The 22,707-nt window shown below is 40.4% G+C and overlaps 1 protein-coding gene across 1 annotated transcript in view; it reads left to right on the plus strand.

The window, feature by feature from the left end:
• Positions 1-2,025: 2,025 nt before the first annotated feature.
• Positions 2,026-22,707, plus strand: part of arel1 (apoptosis resistant E3 ubiquitin protein ligase 1) — a 67,751-nt gene continuing 47,069 nt past the window's right edge. The window contains exons 1-6 of the mRNA XM_078406875.1: positions 2,026-2,114; positions 15,497-15,694; positions 15,799-15,870; positions 17,996-18,222; positions 20,099-20,348; positions 21,765-21,934. Coding sequence (XP_078263001.1) covers positions 15,691-15,694; positions 15,799-15,870; positions 17,996-18,222; positions 20,099-20,348; positions 21,765-21,934 — 723 coding nt within the window. The 5' untranslated portion in view covers positions 2,026-2,114; positions 15,497-15,690. The remainder of the gene's footprint in view (positions 2,115-15,496; positions 15,695-15,798; positions 15,871-17,995; positions 18,223-20,098; positions 20,349-21,764; positions 21,935-22,707) is intronic.

Here is a 22,707-nt window from a genome sequence, read left to right on the forward strand (position 1 = left end):
TGTGTTAGTTGGAGAAAGAAGGATGTCGTTGCAAAAGAAAAATGCATAGATATGTCAACTAGGGGTTGCACATGTTTAAAAGGCAAAGGCTTGGCTGATAAAACAGTTGACCAGGGTACAAGGGGCAAGAAATTCCTCGTCGTTGTTGTAAATTATTAATGATTTCCTAGTTGAGTAGATGGGTAATTCGTTTCATTTTCGAATCTCGCTTGGTTATTGATGGCAGAGTCAATCCGAAAAGGCATTTCAAAAACACAAGCTCTGAAAAGAACATTTACACCACGTCCTCTCGAACAATGAACCAATAGACGATTTTTAAAATATATATATATATATATATATATATAATATATATATAATATATATATATGTTTTTGATGTAGAGGCAAGGACTTGCAGGTGCTGGTTTATAAAAATGACACAAAGTGCGAGTTACTCGAGCACTTTGTCTCTTTTTTTGTGAATGTACATTTTTTAATGTTTTGGGAGCTTTATGCTGGCAAATTCATATTTATAATCCATGGCTGTAGGAGAAAACACCGTTTGTGAAGTTGCTATTTCCCATGCCAGCCTTCATTTGCGGTAAGAAAGGGACAGTCTTTGGGTTTTGATCATAGGTACGCAATGACCTTGATTAAGAGTGTAAAACAATTTTAATTTAGAATTAGCATCAAGAACTCATCCTGTCAGTTGACTCTGGGCTTAGGTACATTCATTGGACCAAACAATTCCCCATTCGGTCATTGATTTCTGGGTTTTTTACACACACAAGTGTGAATACAAACAAAATCTTGATCTTTGTACTGTAGGATTTTCAGGAGACATAATCAGGGCAGATATTTCTCTGCATTACCTAAGTAGCTTGGTAGCTGGAAGTTGTAACGGGAAAATGTATCCAGTTTTTATTTTGGCTCATTAACTGTAATAAACATAGCACAAAAAGTAAGGAAATTTGTGTTTGGTAGATTATTTCTTTGTTGTAACAATGCTTCTTGGCAATAAATCTTATACCATTGGAAAGCCTGTTTATTTCCCTTTTAAATGGTGCCACATTTCTAAGGAACATGCATTTGTGGGATGAGCAGCAGAGCTGAGTATATGGGTTGCGCCCATGAAAAATTTGCCAAATCTTCTCTGCCAATGCCAAACAGCTTATTCTGCTGTTGCTATTGACTCTTGTTTTGAGCTTCTGGTACCCCCAGGTGCTGACAAGAATGGGATGCCATCCCACAACAGTGTGTGACCAGGCTGGTGACCAGCATGAGGAGGAGGTGCCAGGCTGTTATGGCTGTGTATGGTTCTTCCACACGCTACTGTGGCTCCTGTTTATTAAATGAATAAATTGTTAAATTGCCAATATGTCTTGTTTCTTCAGACTTCAATCATCCAATCCACCAAACAACACCGAACAAGAGTCAATGGCAGAATAAGCTGTTTGGCATTGGCAGAGAAGATTTGGCAAATTTTTCATGGGCGCAACCCATATACTCAGCTCTGCTGCTCATCCCACAAATGCATGTTCCTTACAAATGTGGCACCATTTAAAAGGGAAATAAACAGGCTTTCCAACGGTATAAGATTTATTGCCAAGAAGCATTGTTACAACAAAGAAATAATCTACCAAACACAAATTTCCTTACTTTTTGTGCTATGTTTATATACCAGATAAATCCAACCTTGTAATTCTTTTATAATGCTGTACGACACTAATTTCCATGTGTTTTTTTCGGTTATTTTCTTCTCAAAGAATGGAATTCCTCTCAGAAATAACTTGGACAATGAAATTAAAACCATGATTTGCTCACGTGTGGCTTTGTGACTGATTGTTGTTACCAGTCTAGTTCAGCAGGGAACATTGCAGATATTATTATTATGCTGCCAAAATAAATTTACAGCAAACACGGCAGAGTTGTGATATTCTCAATGTTTTAACTGAATTCTGAAACTTGTGATTCATTGTACATGCTGATTTGCAGTGGTCAGATTGAAGTGTATCTTGACATTCCTGCTCTCCTTTTGTTTTTGGGTGCTGGCCTGGGAACTGAGATGGAAGAAACAGATTAAAGAATGGCTCAGTGCTAACAACCTTCTTGAATACAAGGTCTTATTTGAAGGTAAGACACAATGGCAGTTTTCAGTGATACATGAATAAGAAAAATCTACATAAGCTAGCAATCTAAAATAATACAGAAAATCCTGGAAACACTCACCAGATCAGAGTGGCATATGTGGAGAGAGAAACTTAGTTAATTGTCGGGTTGATGACCTTTCATTTGTCTTGAAAAGTTAACTTTGAGCCTTTCAGTGTTCAGAGAGGTTTGACCCGAGGAGAGATTTCTTAACACTGAGCTTTATCGTACACATAACAGCATTCTTGTGTAATTGATATACTCTGAACTGACTTTATAATTGAGAGAATTAGTCCAGTTATAGAATTTTGGATAACTTTCCTGGGTAGATGAAGACCTTTTAAAAAAAACTTTGAAAATGGAGCATTGTAGCTCGTAATATTGTTGATGTGCATTTATTCACAGTATTTATAGGTATTTATTTAACATGGGATTATGTCTATGACCACATTCCAAGTTAGGTTCAAGTCTCTCACATGTGTAAGGGGGCCTAAATCCCTCCTGCTGGACTACACATTGAGAATAGCTGGCTTTGTGAGCATTGATGAAAATCTGCACACTGATTTACTCATAATTATTTTTTCTGTAATATGTTTGCTGTTTAAATAAATATGGCCATTGATTCCAACTAGGGCATTGTAGGATTTCCTATTGCCCACTGTTTGAAAAAAATATACAGCTGTTTGGGTACTGTTGTCATAATATATCAGTTTTAAACCAATTCTCGACATTGTTGGGCATCTGGGACAGTGTTCGAAACGGAGGACCAGAGATAGGGCATTCAGCTGCAGATGTTTTTTCTATTCAGGGCTGATTCGTTCCTCAGCAGCTTTGGAGGGAGAATTCCACATTTCCACTACCATTCAGATGATGAAATGTTTCTGATTATCACCCTTAAACACTCAACTCTAACTTTCAGGTCCTTTGTGTCATCTCAGTTAGATCACACTAACTTTTGATAGTCAAGGAACACAATCATGGAGTGTGTCCTTCCAATTTATCCTTTTATGATGAATTTCCATTGGTCCTCTCCCTAGGTCACTATCGTCTTCTTGAGTTGCAACACTCAGAAGTGAGAGGGTCACTTCAAGTGACTCTTGCTTTCCCTCTCTCTCCATCCCTTCCTAGTTCTCTGACCAATCTTACTTTCTCCAACTCCATTTTATCTCAGTTTGCTTTGTTGTTACCTTCTCCCAGCTAACAATAATCTATTCTGCATTTTCCTTGATCTCCATTCCCTTTGCCCTGTTTTCACACCGTCACACTTCCTTATCTATCTTTCTCCCCCCCCCCCCTTGACGTCAGTCTGAAGAACGGTCTTGACCCGAAATGTCACCCATTCCTTTCCTGCAGAAATGCTGCCTGTCCCGCCGAGTTACTCCAGCATTTTGTGTCAAACGCAGAAGTGAGAGTTTTGTTCCAAATATACTCTTTCTAGAATTTTATCTAATTATATATTATTATAGTAGATAGGGATGATCATAGTAGATAGGGGTGAGCGATAATATTACTTGTAGGCTTGTATACACTGGAATTTAGAAGGATGAGAGGAGATCTTATCGAAACGTATAAGATTATTAAGGGGTTGGACACATTAGAGGCAGGAAACATGTTCCCAATGTTGGGGGAGTCCAGAACAAGGGGCCACAGTTTAAGAATAAGGGGTAGGCCATTTAGAACTGAGATGAGGAAAAACTTTTTCAGTCAGAGAGTTGTGAATCTGTGGAATTCTCTGCCTCAGAAGGCAGTGGAGGCCAATTCTCTGAATGCATTCAAGAGAGAGCTGGATAGAGCTCTTAAGGATAGCGGAGTCGGGGGGTATGGGGAGAAGGCAGGAACGGGGTACTGATTGAGAATGATCAGCCATGATCACATTGAATGGCGGTGCTGGCTCGTAGGGCCGAATGGCCTACTCCTGCACCTATTGTCTATTAGATAGTTGGGTAATAATAATGATAGAAAAAGGACAGAATATCAAACTAAATGTCTAGACCAAGAAAAAGATGAATACTCCGGAATTGTTTTACGTGCATTGAATATGTTTCCTCAAAGTAGTCAAATTAAAATTGGGTTGTGGTGGGGAGGGAGAAAGTTGAGATTAGTTTCTAATTCAGAGATGGAATGTGATGGTGAAGAATATCTTGAGACATATTCCTATTTGTGGATCCTAAATTCCTTCAGCACAACCTGTGGGGTCTGAAAAAGTGTCCTGACCCGAAGCATCACGAATTGATTTTCTTCAGAGATGTTTCCTGACCCATTGACTTACTCCAGAACGTTGTGTCTTTCTTTGGGCCAATACGTTTTGCTGCCCAGATATAAGCTTTATAATCTGATCACTTTACATTTCTGGTTTATCTTATTGGTCTTTTAACTACCTCTTGAAAGAATGCTATACACTACTGATATTAGCATTTCTAACAGGGTTTTGATTTTATTTTGTCTAAATACTTTTGTGCAGTGCCTTGAGATCTTTCTACTGTGCTAAAATACTAAATAAAATGAAAGTTATTAATTAACTTTAAATACCTCCAGTTTTCCAATACCTTGTGTAGTTCAGTGATTTTTACGTCATTTGAATTTTATTACTGTGGCCGATTGCATCCAAGACGAATTTAACCTATTGTACATCCAATATCTGAAGACATGTATGTTGTAGTGGAAAATCACTATGACTAGAATGTGCTGAGGAGTGAAATGCTGTGTCAATCCCATGAGGTGTTTATCAGGTGTTTTGAACGCTAATCTTTAAACTTTGGATTTGAAAACTAAGATCAAAGTCACATTTAAAAAACATTTTGATGTCATTCTTTTGGTCAGTCGATGGAAAGTGAGCGGTGTACCTTTTTTATTTGGGGTGTATGCATTGCCACAGTGGCATTTTTCCAAGGTCACCATTGATGCATCAGAGAACAGGGCAGGCAGCCAAATTTTCACATGCAACCAGCTGTGTCTATTTTATCCAACTGGCAGGAATCCATTATGGAAATTGTGTGGATACACCTCAATATTTTCTGTTTCCCTCTTGCAGAGATGCACCTGACTTCTTGCAAAATTTGAAAACTAATTTGATTGCAAGCGAGAATTTGCAAGTAGCTCATCACAATACAGTTGAATTTTAGCATGGCGCATGTTTATCTCATAAAAAAATTAGATTATGCTTTGCTTAATTGCAAGTCACTGACTTCCCAGTAGATAGGTTACAGAATAGAATATGTTGTCCTAATTGCCTATGGATAATCTTTGAAACAGGGAAAAACCGCAGGCAGTTGGAAATTTACAGCTATGTACTGATCACAACGACAATAATGATAGCTGTGAGACAAATGTGCTTTTTAGCTGAAGTTGCTATTTTTGAAATGCCCTTTAATAAAGAAAATTGGCTTGCATTTATACAGTTCCTTTCATAGCACTCTCAGAAAACTCTTTATAACTAATTAAGTGTACATTGCTACTCTGTTTCGTGCACCTCTGCAAAAAGCCGATTCATTACATTGCGCTTAGTCCTGGAGTCTGAATACTCATCGGCACATAACCATTTGAAGATATTCACTTGGGCGAAGCACTATGCACAGCTGTACTGGAAAGCTGGCACAAGCCCCTGCCCTCTCCACTGCTGGCTGTCAGGATTGTTGCCATAGCAAAATCTCTGGAGTGTGAGAGCTGTGTAGCCAAATAAAGAGACCTGAACCCCACAGCTCCCTTGGTGGTGACGAGGGACGTTGTGGGAGCAGGGCAGTCTGTTAATACCAGTCACTGCCAGTACTGAGAAAAGGCCTATATTCACCCTGCCAGCCAGAATACTGTCAGCCCCACATGCCAGCAATGAGCAGCCCACCAGCGGCTCCAATCTGACCAGCTCCATCCCTCATTGATATTTCTGCAGGTTGCCACGGTTCCGTGGTGTGTGGTAATGAGATCATTGTTTCATAACTGTATGAACGCTTGCAAAAGGAAGCAGGGTTTCACACCAACTTCCTTGCACTGTGCTGCTGTTAGTAATGCATCTGCAATGCTAAAAAGACATCACCGAGTACTGAGACCAATGTTGTTCTCACTCGTGGGAATGTACCTTGAGAACTCCGTGTATTTGTTGTTACAAAGTAAGGACATGTTTTTATTTAATGTGTCATTGTTATAATCGTTCTGTGATCATTCATGTGAATAGTTGGTGTGTCTTTTATATCCTAACCCTTTTTACTTTCAAGGCAATTGCATGAGAGGGCAAAGGATCAGCTTTTCAAATGCTCTTCCCATTTATTTTGCAATTGACTCTTGGGAGTTCAAAGTCCTCATTCAGAACTCTTGGCCTTGTTTTTAGAAGCATTTTAAATAATTCACATAAAATGCAGCTAAAGTTCTGAAAAAAAAGTACAGTAACCCCATTACAATACTGTCCTACCTTAAAGATCTGTTCCACTATTGTTTGATAATGCCAAGCAATCCAATTTATATTTACATGGAATAATCCAACTTGACTGAATGTCCACCATGAGCTGATACGAATGTAAAAATAAAATGCAGATATGAGATGCTTGTCTATTACTCCTTGGACAAAGATATGGGATGATCAATAAAATAACACTAGAAGCAAGGTACTGCAGATGGTGGATATTACACAAAAGGGATACATAGGGCTGGAGTAACAGTGGGTCGGGCAGCATCTCTGGGGAACATGGATTGGTGATGTTTTGGAATGAGACTGACTATGGAGGGGGGGGAAGAAGAAGGTTGGAATCGGGAGAGGCCAGACAAAGCGTGGCGAGTAATAGGTGGGTGCAAGTGAGGGGGGTTTCGATGTTTGGAACAAATGCCAGAGATCTGCCAATCAACCCCCCTTCGCCTGCGTGAAGCTATTACCTGCCACGCTTTTATTCACAAAATGCTGGAGTAACTCAGCAGGTCAGGCAGCATCTCGGGAGAGAAGGAATGGGTGATGTTTCGGGTCGAGACCCTGCCACGCTTTGTCCTGCTTCTCCCTTCTCCTAGCTTTCTTCTCCCTGCTCTCGGTCTGAAGAAGGATCTTGACCAGAAACATCACCTGTCCATGTTCTCCAGAGATGTTGCCTGACCTGCTGAGCTACTCCAGCACTTTGTGTCCAATGTATCAATGTTTTTTTTGTAATAATGTCTTGTTTTCTGCATTATTCCTTTTTGCTGTCTCGAATTTGTGTAATAAAATAAAATAACACTCTGTCTGATCAACCCAAAAAAAGCCAGAATGGTTGTAGAGGGAATAGCCATGCAAAAGATGGGGCAGTTGCAACTTACAGTATAACTTGAGAGATAGGAAGTATGTAGAATGATTTGATGTTGAAAGGAATTAATCTGAGCGCATTGATGTGAGTCAGTATAGGCTGAATGATACTTGAAAGTGACTGGAGCTTATTAATTAAGACCTCATGGAAGTAGAAAGAATAAATGATCACTTAGGGCTGAGACTGAAGGAAAATATACTTGGGACACGTATGTTTTGGATTTCTTGACTTTAGACACCAGCTTCGGAGTGGAGCTTTGTGATGAAATTGATTAGTTTCTAAATTAGTGAGTGGCAAAAATTGTGGGAGCTAAAGAAAATATTCAAAACCATTAGTAACTATTAGAAAATATTCAAAACTATTAGAACCATGCAGAATGTGAGTGGTGGGAGATTTAACTTGCCTGCAACGGGTCTTGCAATTCTCATATGTAAGAGTCTGTGAATTTTGTTTGGCAGCAGTATTTATATTTCGTAGCGTTTCTTTATACCGTCACTTACTCTGATGCTTGTAACGGTTATTGTCTCAGTTACAAGTAATATGGAATGTCCCATGATATGGAAGCCGGGGTAGGTCATTCGGCCTGCTATGCCAGTCAATGAGATCATATTTTTAATTTCTCATATTTCCTTTGTAATTTCAATCGTCATTCAACCCATTGAGCACTACGTTTCCAAGAGCAATTCCATCAATCCCATTCCCCATGTCCTAGGACTTATTCCCTTGTGTGAAAATGAACACACTCTGATTCTCCTACCGTCTAATCGACAGTGGGCAGTTTACAGTAGCAAGTTGTATAAGAAGATAACCAACACTTCTTGGGGATGTGGTTAAGAACAGCACTGGAGGAAACTTGCAGGGTCATAGGGAGAGGATGTAAATGCCACACAGAATCAAACACGCTTAACTGGATGTGCAGGATGGGGTTAATGTTTCATGTTAATCTTTTTTTATCAACATTATCAGCAATTTTATCAATGTTTTGTACTAATGTCCAGTTTTTTGCTGTCTTTTCACACTCTTGTAGGATTTGTGCAATCTGTGTATACTTTATGTGTTTGAAACTGTGTCTGTCTATGTGCCTGTGCTTACTGTAACTCACTGTATTTGTGCATATGTCAATAAACTCGACTTGACGATAACAACTTTGTATATATTCATTAACCGATAGTTCTGGGACAGTTTTCACAGCAGTAACTAATGTTTGATAATGTTAATTACAGTTATTATTTCAATTTAATGCCCAAGGTGAGTTTATCAAATTAAGTCAGCGTTGACCTACTTTTGATCACACCATATCTTTTTCAATAAGAAAATTATGCTTGCTGCGCTGGATCTTTAAAAAGGTAGTAATGGGTCAGAAGTAAGATCGGCTAAACCCTCCATATGTGGTGCAGCTGGCAGAGCTGCTGCTTTACAGTACTGGAAACCTAGGTTCAATCCTGACCTGGGATGGTGTCCATGTGGAGTTTGCATGTTCTCCCTGTGACGGCATGGGTTTCCTTTGGGCACTCCACTTTCCTCTCGCATCCCAAAAGTTTGTGGTTTAATTGGCCTCTGTGAATTGGATGAGACAGTGAGATTATAGAACTAGTGTGATTGATGATCAATGGTCAGCAAGGACTCGGTGGGTCAAGTGGCATGATTCCATGCTGTATGACTCTCCTAAATAAATGGACTGCTGCCTCCCAAACATCCCTGTATTGAAGTGATATGGATTAGATTAGGTTATTGTCATATACACCAGGGTGCAATGAAATTGCTTGTTCCCATGAAGATCCAGAACATATAATCCATTTTTGGGTTTGTAATTTTTCCAACACATTCAATTCTGATGAAATATCATCAACCTGAAACATTAACATTTTTCCATCATTCAGGATTCTGTGTTTCCAGATGAAGTAGCAATTCATTAATACCTCTGTGGAAACGAGGACTTGCAGAGGCTGGTTCATACACAAAAGGACACAAATCACTTGCACTTCTTCTAATTCAGTGTATTTCATTTGATGATCGCAATTTGGTGGTCACATGGGAGGAACCAAATGCAGATTAGACAATATCTTTGCAATGCACCTGTGTTCGGTTTGTAGGAGTGACCTTGAGCTTCTGGTTGTGAGCCATTTTGATTCTCCATCTCAGTGCCACTCTGACCTATCTGTCTATGCCCTCCTATTCTATCGCAACAAAGCCCAATGCAAGCTTAAAGAGCAATGCCCATTTTCCAGCCTTCAATATCAAATTCTCCAAATTTAGGTAACTTGCTTATACTTTCTGTCTGAATAGGAATTTGTCTTTTCTGCTGTCACGCATCTGTGATCTTGACAGTTTTCCTTTCAACCTCATAGGCATTTCCCACAGCCCTGCTGATGGCAAAACATAACATTTATTATACTTCAACTGTCACATGAACCCGTTTGCTGGCATCCTTTTGGTGTTTTCCCCTTTTTGTTCTACCCTTCTATCCCCTATCTTCGGTTTAACAGAACCTTAACATTTTATCTGTCTATTCCAGTTCCGACAAAGATCTTAGGCCAAATATGCTAACTGTTTCTTTCCACAGATGCTTCCTAACCAGCTGAGTGTCCGCCACATTTTCAGTTTTTATTTCAGATTTCCAATGTATGCAAATTATGTTTTCTGATTTTCATGAAACATTAACTCTTCTTCTCTCTTTACAGTTGCTGAGTGTTTCCATCATTTTCTACATTTATTTACGATTTCTAGCATTTGTGATGCTTTTTCCTTCAGGGTTTTTCTGCATTATATATTATATGGACCTTTATTTCACTTGTATAAGAAAATAACTGCAGATGCTCCTCCAATTTCCGGCGGGCCTCACTATGGCACTGGAGGAGGCCCATGACAGAAAGGTCAGACTGGGAGGGGGAGTTAAAGTGCTCGGCCACCGGGAGATCAGTTTGGTTAATGCGGACCGAGCGCAGGTGTTCAACGAAGCGATCGCCGAGCCTGCGCTTGGTTTCGCCTATGTAAATAAGTTGACATCTAGAGCAGCGGATGCAATAGATGAGGTTGGAGGAGGTGCAGGTGAACCTTTGTCTCACCTGGAAAGACTGTTTGAGTCCTTGGATGGAGTTGAGGGGGGAGGTAAAGGGACAAGTGCTGCATCTCGTGCGGTTGCAGGGGAAAGTGCCCGGGGTTGGGGTGGTTTGGGTAGGAAGGGACGAGTGGACCAGGGAGTTACGGAGGGAACAGTCTCTGCGGAACGCAGAGAGGGGAGGGGATGGGAAGATAATGCCAGTGGTGGGGTCCCGTTGTAGGTGACGGAAATGTTGGTGGATGATATGTTGGATCCGCTGGCTGGTGGGGTGGAAGGTGAGAACGCGGGGGATTCTGTCCTTGTTGCGAGTGGGGGAGGGGGAGCTAGAGCGGAGCTGCGGGATGTAGAAGAGACCCTAGTGAGAACCTCATCTATAATGGAGGAGGGGAAGCCCCGTTTCCTGAAGAAAGAGGACATCTCGGAAGCCCTAGTGTGAAACACCTCATCCCGGGCGCAGATGCGGCGTAGACGGAGGAATTGGGAGTAGGGGATAGACTTTTTGCAGGGACCGGGTGGAAAGAAGTATAGTCCAGATAGCTGTGCGAGTCAGTGGGTTTATAGTAAATGTCCGTCACTAGTCTGTCTCCTGTGATGGAGATGGTGATGTCCAGAAACGGGAGGGAGATGTCGGAGATAGTCCAGGTGTATTTAAGGGCAGGATGGAAATTGGAGGTGAAGTGTATGAAGTCAGTGAGTTCTGCATGGGTGCAAGAGGTAGCACCAATGCAGTCGTCGATGTAGCGGAGGTAGAGTTCGGGGATGGGGCCAGTGTACGTCTGGAACAGGGATTGTTCGACGTACCCGACAAAGAGGCAGGCGTAGCTAGGGTCCATGCGAGTGCTCATAGCAACGCCTCTGGTTTGGAGGAAGTGGGAGGAGTCAAAGGAGAAGTTGTTGAGGGTAAGAACCAGCTCTGTTAGGCGGAGGAGAGTGTTGGTCGATGGGGATTGCCAGATTCACAAAGTGTTGGTATGTGAGGTATTTGCACAATCTAGTAAAAAGCTCACTATCAAGGTGGATAGATGTTGGGGCGAATATTGGGCATGATCTGGAATAGATCTACCTATTTGATTTCAAACCCTAATTCATATTCCAGCATTCAACTTCTGATTTATTTTAACCGGATATAATGGAATGTAATTACAATTTTACTAATGTCACATTTTCTAGCTGAGCTGTTTCTTCATTTACATTTTGGAAAATCAATGAGTCAATCGCAATAATTATCAGAAACTATCTACAAAAAGATTTATGAAAAAATAGGTGTCCGAGAAGGTTTACTAGTCTAATATGACTTGGATGAAGGGATTAAAAATACCATTAGCAAATTTGCAGATGATACAAAGCTGGGTGGTAGTGTGAGCTGTGAGGAAGATGCTATGAGGTTGCAGGGTGACTTGGACAGGTTGTGTGAGTGGGTGAATGCATGGCAAATGTAGTTTAATGTGGATAAGTGTGAGGTTGTCCACTTTGGTGGTAAGAATAAGAAGGCAGATTATTATCTGAATGGTGTCAAGTTAGGAAAAGGGGACGTACAACGGGATCTGGGTGTCCTAGTGCATCACTCACTGAAAGGAAGCATGCAGGTACAGCAGGCAGTGAAGAAAGCCAATGGAATGTTGGCCTTCATAACAAGAGGAGTTGAGTATAGGAGCAAAGAGGTCCCTCTGCAGTTGTATAGGGCCCCAGTGAGACCGCACCTGGAGTACTGTGTGCAGTTTTGGTCTCCAAATTTGAGGAAGGATATTCTTGCTATTGAGGGCGTGCAGCGTAGGTTTACTAGATTAATTCCCGGAATGGCGGGACTGTCATATGTTGAAAGACTGGAGCGGCTAGGCTTGCATACACTGGAAGGATGAGAGGGGATCTTATCGAAACATGATTATTAAGGGATTGGACATGTTAGAGGCAGGAAACATGTTCCCAATGTTGGGGGAGTCCAGAACCAGGGGCCACAGTTTAAAAATAAAGGGGAAGGTCATTTAGAACGGAGATGAGGAAAAACCTTTTCAGTCAGAGAGTTGTGAATCTGTGAAATTCTCTGCCTCAGAAGGCAGTGGAGGCCAATTCTCTGAATGCAATCAAGAGAGAGCTAGATAGAGCTCTTAAGGATAGCGGAGTCAGGAGGTATGGTGAGAAGGCAGGAACGGGGTACTGATTGAGAATGATCAGCCATGATCACATTGAATGGTGGTGCTGGCTCGAGGGGCCGAATGGCCTACTCCTGCACCTATTGTCTATTGTCTATAATATCTGAAACAGGTAGGTTGTTTTGTAAGGTAAGGTTAGGCAGGCTAGGTATGTTTGCACTGGAGTTTAATAGGGAAACATTTGAACGAAATGATATCCTGAAGGATTAGGATGGGTGGATGTGGCAAGGATGTTTCGTATTTCAGGAGATTCTGGAATTAGAGGTAAATGTTTAAAAATAAGGGCTTACGAATTCGTCGTGGCTATCCCTCGAGGTCGAGGATGATGGTCTACGTTCCGAAAAACGAAGTCGCCTGTGCATGTGTTTGTTTAACGTGTACTTGATGTTGCACTCCAAGAAGCACACGGTCCTTCGCAAATCAAGCAACTAATTCCAATGGCAAGGGAACCAAGACGATTGGAGCTGATAGATCTGTTGCAACCTTCATCCGCCTTCACAGCCGTTGAGTTCAAGATAACTTTGTCCGCCTGGTCCGCTGTTGAGGTCTTGTAGGTTTGATCATTCTTAGTCTGGACCCTCATCCTCAACGTTACCGCCTTGGGTGGTAGTGCTTCCGACGGCATCGCTCTCGGAATCATGGGGGCATGCAAGCCTCTTGACCACAACAAGGTGAACGATCCGAAGATTAACGTACCAACTAGTACATCTTGCATTAAAGGCAGAGATAAAGCAGTTTTATTCTCTCCAATGTTTGGAACTCTTCCCCATTGAGAAGTGGAACCAGGGTTTTTCTATATATTTAGGGCAAAGATTGATAGATTCCGGACAAAGAGGTAAAATGCTACCACAGGCATGTGGGAATGTAGAAATCGAGTCACAATCTGAGCAATGGTGGTGGTCTTCCTAAATGGCTGAGCAGCTTGAGGATCTGAAGGCCTACTCGCTCCTGATTTGTAATTATTCTATATTGATGCCTGAGGGAAGTATTCCTATGGAGGGTTTCAGTTGCGATATGTACAGTGCAGAAGGAATGCATTTAGTCTGTGTGACATCTGATACGTGTTTGATGGAGTGATAACCTTGCAATTATTTTTTTAGTCCTTTTAAAGGTAAAACAAATTGTTAAATCTTAACAAAGGAAGCTTTATCTGTACTTTGTGGATCCAGGCCAAGGCATTGAATTGAAATAGATTGTCACTTGTAAAACAAATGTGCCATTCCCACAAGCTACTGCATGGCAAATAATCACTGAATCTAAACACTAGTGGAGCCACTGCCTCACACCTGGCCTTGAGTGCTGCCTGTGCAGAAGTTTGCACATTCACCCTATGACTGCGTAGTTTCCTCTGGGTGCTCCAGTTTCCTCCCACATTGCAAAGATGTAATAGTTCGTACATTAATTGGCCACTGCAAATTGCACCTAGTGGGTAGGTGAGTAATAGAATCTGGGGAGGTTAATGGACATTAAACAAGATTTCTTCAAAATCTGTTTGATGATTGGTGTGGGCTCAATCGGCCGAAGGGCCAGTTTCCATGCTGTATTACCCTGACTCTGACTACTTTGTAACGGAGACAGAGTTTTCATAGGGTACTGATAATTTATTTTTGTCAAAGTTGTGTTGATGTTTACATGGATTCTGGTTTTAATAAATGGTTCCTGGGTAAAAATTAAAAATAACTGACCTAGGAATACATCACATTCTGAGAAGAAATGGGAAATGGGCATTCTGGTAAAAGAATTATTTAGTCGTAAAATGATAACAAATAATGCTGGTAATACTTTGGAGAAAGGCAGAGGACAAAAAGGCCAAATTCATTTGCCATTTCACCTCCTCCCACACCCCAAATCCCCATCTCCCCAATCCATAGGCTAATATTTTGATAGAATTAGTTTCCATATGTCAATTTACTCTCAATCCCTATTCTGTCTCAAAATGATGACAGAACCATCCCATTGCTTTAGGGGATTAATCCCAAGGGGATTAATAATAATAATAATAATAATAATAATACGCCTTTATTGTCATTGTATGAACAGTACAACGAAATTAGAAGTGCTACATCTGAAACAGTGCGACAGTGCAAATCTTCCAAAAGCAATCGCACAAACATAGGAACCAACACAATAAGTACCAATATCAATAAAAACCAATAAAAACTAATAAATAATAAATGAATTTTGCACCTAAGATGCTATATATATTTTTAAAAAGTGCAAAGAAAGTGAGAGTCACATCAAGTCAAGTATTTCCATTCACAGATATTATGACCCAGGGAAAGAAACTGTTTTTAAGTCTGTTTGAGTAAATATTAATTTTACTACGTTGACAATGTTGCTATAATTACTCTGCTGTATAGTTACCTTTTCTTCTTTTGCCATGGCAGCAGCTGGCAAGATAAGGTTTTCAAGAGTTCAGTGTTTTGTTTCTTTCTTATCTTTACCATGTTTTCTTGTTTGGCTATGATATTTACTCACTAAAGCATAATCCATTTGCCTCTTGAATAATGTAATATAGTTCCAATCACTTTACTGGCTGATCAATGTCTTAAGACTTAATAAAACTATACCTAAAATAAGCTTAGATCATGGATTTATTCAGCTTTATTTTGATTTGCAATTCTCTTCTGCCAAATTCTACATAATAGTTCTTGTAACGTCTATTATTCATACTTTTTCTTGTTTAAAGTTGGAGTTAACAATACCTTAAGAAAGCGTATGCTAATTCCCTGCTGTCTACCAAAGCTGTTGTACCCTCAGCATTCTAATAAATGCATTAGTGTTTGAGATAGGTTGCATTTTTCCTCTACCTTCTCACTGGATGCTCTTGAATGGTTTCCTTGATCTCAGGCAGTTTGTAATTGACACCAGTCACACATATCAGCTTTCCAATTCCAGGTTGAAACCATCAGCAACATAACTGATCTGCCCCAGTTTGGCGACGAGTCACTGGAAGCTCTCGGACTGCGGCTACTTCTACTTTGATTGCCACAAGTTTGGTGGGAAGGTCCTCGAGGGGACACGTGGAGCGGGAGCACAGAGTTAAGTTTGTTCACAACTTGGCCCAAAGGCACAGAATTGAAAAGTGGCCCATGGGTATGTGAAAATTCAGCCTTTTTTTTTTTTTAAACGATTCATACTTTTCCATTTACCCCCTGTTTAGGGAAGTTTGTGTCCTTAATTCTGACTCTTTCCCACAGTGGGAGCAGTGTTCTTTGCCTCTAGCATCACATTTTGCACTGTAAGAAAAGACCTGATGATTGTCGTCATTGGTGAGTACAACTTGAATTCCTTCCATAAATTTCTAAATTTGAGCACTTAAGCTGTTTCATGGGTTGTATACATTATTAAAGGGATTGTCAATCAAGCATGATAAAGACACCGATTTTATGTACATTTCTTGAATGCAAATATTCTCCATTCACTGCATTTTAAGACATTCCCTGTATTTCCAGAAGAAGTTACTGCAATTTCTGTTTGACTTTACTTGTTAAACGCCCAAGCACTGTACTCCAATTGTGGTATAGCACTGTCAATGGATACCCTGGGCTAGAACTTTCATTGCAACCTATTAATGGTAGTAAAAGAGATTTGTGAGTTGCTCTAATATTGCTGATAGAAGACTTATAAAAATTGAGAATAGACACAAATTGAGAGTAACTCAGCGGGACTGGCAGCATCTCCAGAGAGAAGGAAATGGGAGACGTTTCGGGTCGAGACCCTTCTTCAGACTGAAGAAGGGTCTCGACCCAAAACATCACCCATTTCCTTCTCTCTAGAGATGCTGCCGGTCCCGCTGAGCATTTTGTGTCTATCGTCGATTTAAACACAGCATCTGCAGTTCTTTCCTATAAAAATTGAGAGCATCATTTACAAGATTCACAGAACAAGGTTTTGTTTGCAAGGCTTTCCTGTGTATCGCTACACTGAAACTGATAGTGTTGCCGTTAGTTGTGTTGTGATTATCGTAGCTGTTGGCAATCAGCCCAGCAAATGTGGTCTCTGAATCGAGCATTTGAGGGGACACACTGCGGTGCCTACAGCACTTCCAGCTACTGGGCAGTATGCTATAGTGATGGGAGGGGGTATACAACAGTGCTCCCAGGGAATCAAATGGGAACAGGTTGACATAAAACAACATTGCAAGTGATTATCAGAGTGATCTCTCGAAGGAGTAATGGTGCTTTAGTGCAGTCTCTGAATTTTTGGAATAGGTTTTTGGCAATGTCACCCTGTGACCACCACTCTGCCTGTTCCTCAGAAGGTAAAGCAGATGAGGTCTTTCTTTGAATATGGTTATTTTCCTTATGGGCAGTATACATTGCAATATGGCAATCCTAGGACTCGGAAGTTGTAAATGATTGACCTCGTAGGCACTACTTGCAAGACAGCATAAAAGCCATAAAACAGCAACAAATCTGAAATATAAACAAAGTGTTGCAGAAACTCAACAAACAGATGGCATCTGCAGAGAGGAGTGAACTCTGCTTTTCTTTGCAGATGCTGCTTGACCTGCAGGGTAACTCCCAGATTTTCTGTTTTCATGGTAGCAAAAGCAAATGATTGAGGATATATTTGAGGACACCACAAATCTGTGGACACCACAAATTTGAGGACACCACTTCATCTGGAGAGAGACTTCCAATTTCACCCATCTGACATCTTCAGCTCTTACGTGCAAAATATACGGTTTCCGTTCCCTTAAAATTGTGATGCTTAACTGGATATCATCTTCTAGGTCTTCTATCCAGTTGGATGATATCCAGTTAAGCATCACAATTTTAAGGGAACGGGGATCTGTAAAACCGTATATTTTGCACGTAAGAGCTGAAGATGTCAGATGGGTGAAATTGGAAGTCTCTCTCCAGATGAAGTTTGCTTGTTGCACTGTTGTTTGGGAGGAGTCTTCATGTTCATTCTGAGACTGCATGGGTTTCCTCCAGATGCTCTGGTTTTCTGTCGCATATCAAAGAATCACATTTATTCACAAAATGCTGGAGTAACTCAGCAGGTCAGGCAGCATCTCGGGAGAGAAGGAATGGGTGACGTTTCGGGTCGAGACCCTTCTTCAGACTGATGTCAGGGGGGCGGGACAAAGGAAGGATATAGGTGGAGACAGGAAGATAGAGGGAGATCTGGGAAGGGGAGGGGAAGGGATGGACAGAGGGACTATCTAAAGTTGGAGAAATCGACGTTCATACCACTGGGCTGCAAACTGCCCAGGCAAAGAATCACATAACTTTTACCTAATAAAAGTGGTTGGCAGGCGAATCTCAAGGAGCTGACAGACATGAGAGGGAATAAGTTACAGGAAAACTAAGTGAAGTGATGCAACTGATGGGAAATGCTCTGAGACTTAGCATCGATTCAATGTATGATTTCTTTATTCTTGTGCAGGTGGAATTGCAGTTTCCATCATAGCTTTCTTCTTTACCGTGAAGTTTCTGTACGAACTCGTGGCCCGGGTAATTAATTTTCTTCAGAATGACCACAGAGGGCGGCAGGCGAACCGAACCATTTATGACTATGTCCGTGGAAACTACCTGGATCCAAGGTCATGCCTCGTCACCTGGGATTGGAAGGACCCTCAGGAAGTAGGGCGCATCTTGACCTTTAGAGTACATGTGAGTAAAACAAAATAGTATTCTTTGCTTTTAAAACAACTGAAAAGTTCACTGTTTTGAAGTTTATTTGTTTTATACTTGAGAGGTTTAATTATGGTTTGCAATGATAAAAGTACACATTTTTGATTACAAATGTGAATGTTAGGATTTATAATGAAAAGCAATTATTGCAAACAAAATCGAAGGCCTTGTGAACAAAAGCATGCACATAATCTAAAAGCAGATGCCAAAATGGAGATCTGGAGCAATGATTACTGTTTTTTGTTAACTTGGGGTATCTGTCAGTGGTGTAAAGCTAGTTGGACGTATCTGTGCAGCACATCGTTCGTTACGTCTTCTCAAAACTTTTCAAAGGATTTCACATAGTTAACCGGATAATGTTGTACAGGAGGATCCACCTTAACAATGGATGATTACTTAACCTGTGTTAATACTTTAAAGAAGGGTCTCGACCCAAAACATCACCCATTCCTTCTCTCCAAGATGCTGCCTGACCTGCTGAGTTACTGCAGCATTTTGTGGTACCTTAAAAAATGCTATTGTCAGTATGTTAGAAGAACACTTGTTATATGCCATTCACCTCATCGTGTCCACTTGAACCACAGGAAGGGGCAGATTTGGCCTCAATATAAGGATTTACATAAAGAATGGTCCATTGAAAGTGATAGTTCTTGCACACCATTCTTGAGTCTGATTTGAATATGTACTTAAGTCATGTAAAGACACAAAATGCTGGAGTAACTCAGTCGGTCAGGCAACATCCCTGGAGAACATGGATGGGTGACGTTTTGGATTGGGACCCTGATTGCAGGGGTAGAGGAAAGAAAGCTGGAAGAGTTGTAGGGCAGGACAAAGCATAGGAGGTCATAAAAGCAGAAACAAACTGGAACTGTGGAACAGCACTTATGAGGAGAGCAGCAGTTCACGATCTAGAAATGTATTCCCAGGCATTATGCATTGTAATTTGTGAAAAAGTTAGATAATGCTATATCCATGGAAATGAGTTTCTGACACAGATTACAGTGCAGTGTGATTGTTATATTGCATGTTTAGGAGTTGAATTTCTCAGCAAAGAATTTATCAGTCAGATGAAAGGTCATTGAGTAGGAGATAAGATGTAGTTGAAAGCGCATTTCTTTGCAGCTGCATTAATTGCACGCTGATCAAAGGCTACCCTGTTCAGTGTGAGAGAAATAAAAGTAAAAATGCAGGTATCTTATTACATTGGTTTTCAAGGCGAATCCAGTAGAGCCCTTTGCAACATAAATGAGAAGGAGGGAGCATTCCCATTCTTCTTTTAAATCGGGAAAACCGTTCTACTTAATTATGAAAGTAATAGCTTGATTAACCCCAGGCTGGGAGTTTTGGTTAAAATACAGATAATTTCTTCACTGTGCATCGTGGTCAGGTCAGGTTCTCAGCAATATTCAGGTGATTTTCCCAATAGTGGGAGGAGGAGATTGTCTGTCTCCTATCCTCAACCTGAGGACATTGAGCTAAATGTTCAATGCTGCCTTACCCAACGCAAACTTATAATTAAATGTGCTCAGAAGCAGACCAATACATTTTAAAAGGGAAATTCTTTTTATTGAAAATAAAATCAACAGCAAGACTAAATTGGACTGTACATTCCTTTAAACTTTGATACACATGTGAATTACATCTTCATTCATGAAAAGGATGTTTTTATTGAAAGATTTCTGTGATTAATTTGTTTCAATCTTTGTGGTGCCTGTTTAAGTTCAATTGAAAGTGGCTAATATTATTTATTTCCTGCTCTGCTTTATCTTTTCACCATCAAGAATGTGTATAATCAGGAGGAGTATTAATACCTAATTTACCAGTGTAAATATTTTTTTCTTATCTCCCTGTATAGTTGTTCTATAAGAATGGGCAACCATTCCCTGCGCATCGCCCAGTGGGCTTACGAATTCACATCTCGCACATGGAACTGGGGTTAGATGTTCCTGTTACACAGGAAGTGCTTCAGGCACAAAATGATAATATGGTGAATAATATGGTGAAGGTGGGCTTCACAGTGAGGAAGGCAGGAAGGTATGAAGTCATAGTCAAACTCGGAGGACTGAATGTGGCTTACAGCCCATACTACAAAACATTTCAACCTGGTAGGTGTGAATGTGTGTATGTTTTTACTAAGGCGTAGATTCACCTACTTGCTGTGTCTCTCAGTTGGTCTGACAACGGTAGGCAACAATTATTGCAGTAGGAACAAGAACCTTGCCTCAGGGCTCCATAAATTAATAGTAAGGAGGAAAATGTCACAGTTGCTGAACCTGGTGGGAATATTCTGATGACTAATTGTGGAAGAAGTCGCAATACGGTTTATCTTTCCGTTCTGATTAAAGGTCGATCACCCAAACATTAATTTTATCTCTCTCCACAGTTATTACCTGAATATTAACCATATTTTCTAGTTTTACACCATTTGTAAGTGTGAAGTTATCCAAAAGTGGTAGCTAAAAATAGATCTAAATTCGTTACCCTCTATTTCTCTCTTTGTATGACAGTGGGGATGGGCGATATGGGGAGAGCTTGACCTCTATTTAGTCCTTCTCCGTGGCATATTGAATTGCAGAATCAGTGGAGGTAGTGATGAAATAGCAATTTCTTTCTTTGCAGATTACTAGAATGCCCTGCTCCGTTCAGGTCAATTGTAAACAACAAATGTTCAAACAGAGGAGCAGTTTATTCATGTTTATATTTCTGTCACTGATTTGCCCTGATGTTTTTAGTCATTTATTTGAGAGTTAATGTTTATAGTATAGTTTCACCTTGTCTGCACTCTGACAATTCTCCAAAATTGCAGTTTAATCTATCTAATTAACAACAATGGCTCTATAATGAGATCTCCTTGTAAGAAATTAATGATTGATAAACTAGCACGAGGACACGTATCCTGAAATACCTAAAGCTCACAAGTTGTTAACATGTCTTTTTTTCCTAGTTTAACAATCAGTAAGAAGGCAAGAGAAAATGACTGTCATAAAGTTCCAATAAAGCTTTGGTTTTTAAACCTATTCTTTTCAGCTATCTGATTTCAAATTGAAACGAGTTTGCACAATTCAGTCCTTAATCCACAAATTGGACACATAAGAAGGAGGGCTTGGGGGTTACCCACTATGGTATCTCCACCCCCAAGCCCTCCTCAACCCTCCTGCTCTCTTCTGTTCTTGGCTCAAGATTGCCAGCCACGGCAATTCTCCTTTCCATTGCCATATCATTTGTCTGTCCTCAGCTTCTTCCATTGCCAGTGTGAGGCCACACTCAAAATGGAAGAACAGCACCTAATATTTCATTTGGGTAGCCTACAATCCAAAGGCACGAACATTGAGTTCTCCCAATTTCAGGTAACACCCCCTCCAATCCCCTCACTTTTCTTTCTTTCTGATCTATCTATGTCCTCTTGCAATCCCAGTAGAGGTTGCCTGTATTTGACCTGCAATTTAATTTGCAAGTGCAAAAACATTTAATTCTCTTATCTCAATAGTCAAAATGAAAGCAATTTTCTCCTTCATTTATAGGAATAGTGTTTCCAACAAAAACAAAAATCCTTTACCACTTCTCCACTCTGGTCTTGACAAGTGGGCAGGAACACACATTGCAGATCGCCCCTCGTGACGAATATGACAATCCGACAAGTAATGCTCTGGCCATTGTTGATCAAGATAATTACAAGGTACAGATAAAAGAGGTGAGTGGCTACAACATAGGACAATAAGAAATAGTTGGAATAAAATAACAAATTATGCCTGTTGTTTAAATTATTGGTGGGAAGTTGCTTCCTGTAATAAACAGAAAATTTCAGAAACTCAGCCAAAATTCCAGATAAATTGAATTGACTAGTATCATCTGAATGGGTGGCACACCAAGTGATGTTTTATAATGATTTCTGATTTGAAGCCGATGATTTACAAATTCTTGCATTCATAAGAATTCAAAGCACAGAGCTGCTTATTAGGTTCATCAAAATCATGCAAGTTAAAAATGATTTTAACTCAAGTTAAAAATGATTTTGAAGTTAATTCCAGTTCCCAACCTTTGGTACTTCCAGTGATCATCCTAATACCTTTTGTATACAAGTTTCTGCCTCCACCACCCTTTCAACCGGTGAGTTTCAGATTTTCAATGCTCATTGAGTGAAAACCCATTTCCTCAAAATCCCCCGAACCTTTCCTCAAATTAATTTAAATCTATGCCCCCTTGTTATTCTTTTACCTGCAAAGCTAGTATTGATCCAAGTCTCCGTTAATGTCTATGCTATCAGTTCTACTATGTGGTAGAAAGCAGGTTAGACAGTTAGACTACCATTGTGTTACACCAGGTTGTTAGGATGAAGCTAATGACACCAAAATTAGTGATGTAGTGGGTGGTGAGGAAGACTAAATTTATGAAAGGATCTGGATCAACTCGGGAAGTGGGCCAAGGAATTGTAGATGGAATTTAACCCTGATGAGTGTGAGGTGA

This window comes from Rhinoraja longicauda, chromosome 10 (assembly GCF_053455715.1).
Source record: "Rhinoraja longicauda isolate Sanriku21f chromosome 10, sRhiLon1.1, whole genome shotgun sequence".
Lineage (NCBI taxonomy): Eukaryota > Metazoa > Chordata > Chondrichthyes > Rajiformes > Arhynchobatidae > Rhinoraja > Rhinoraja longicauda.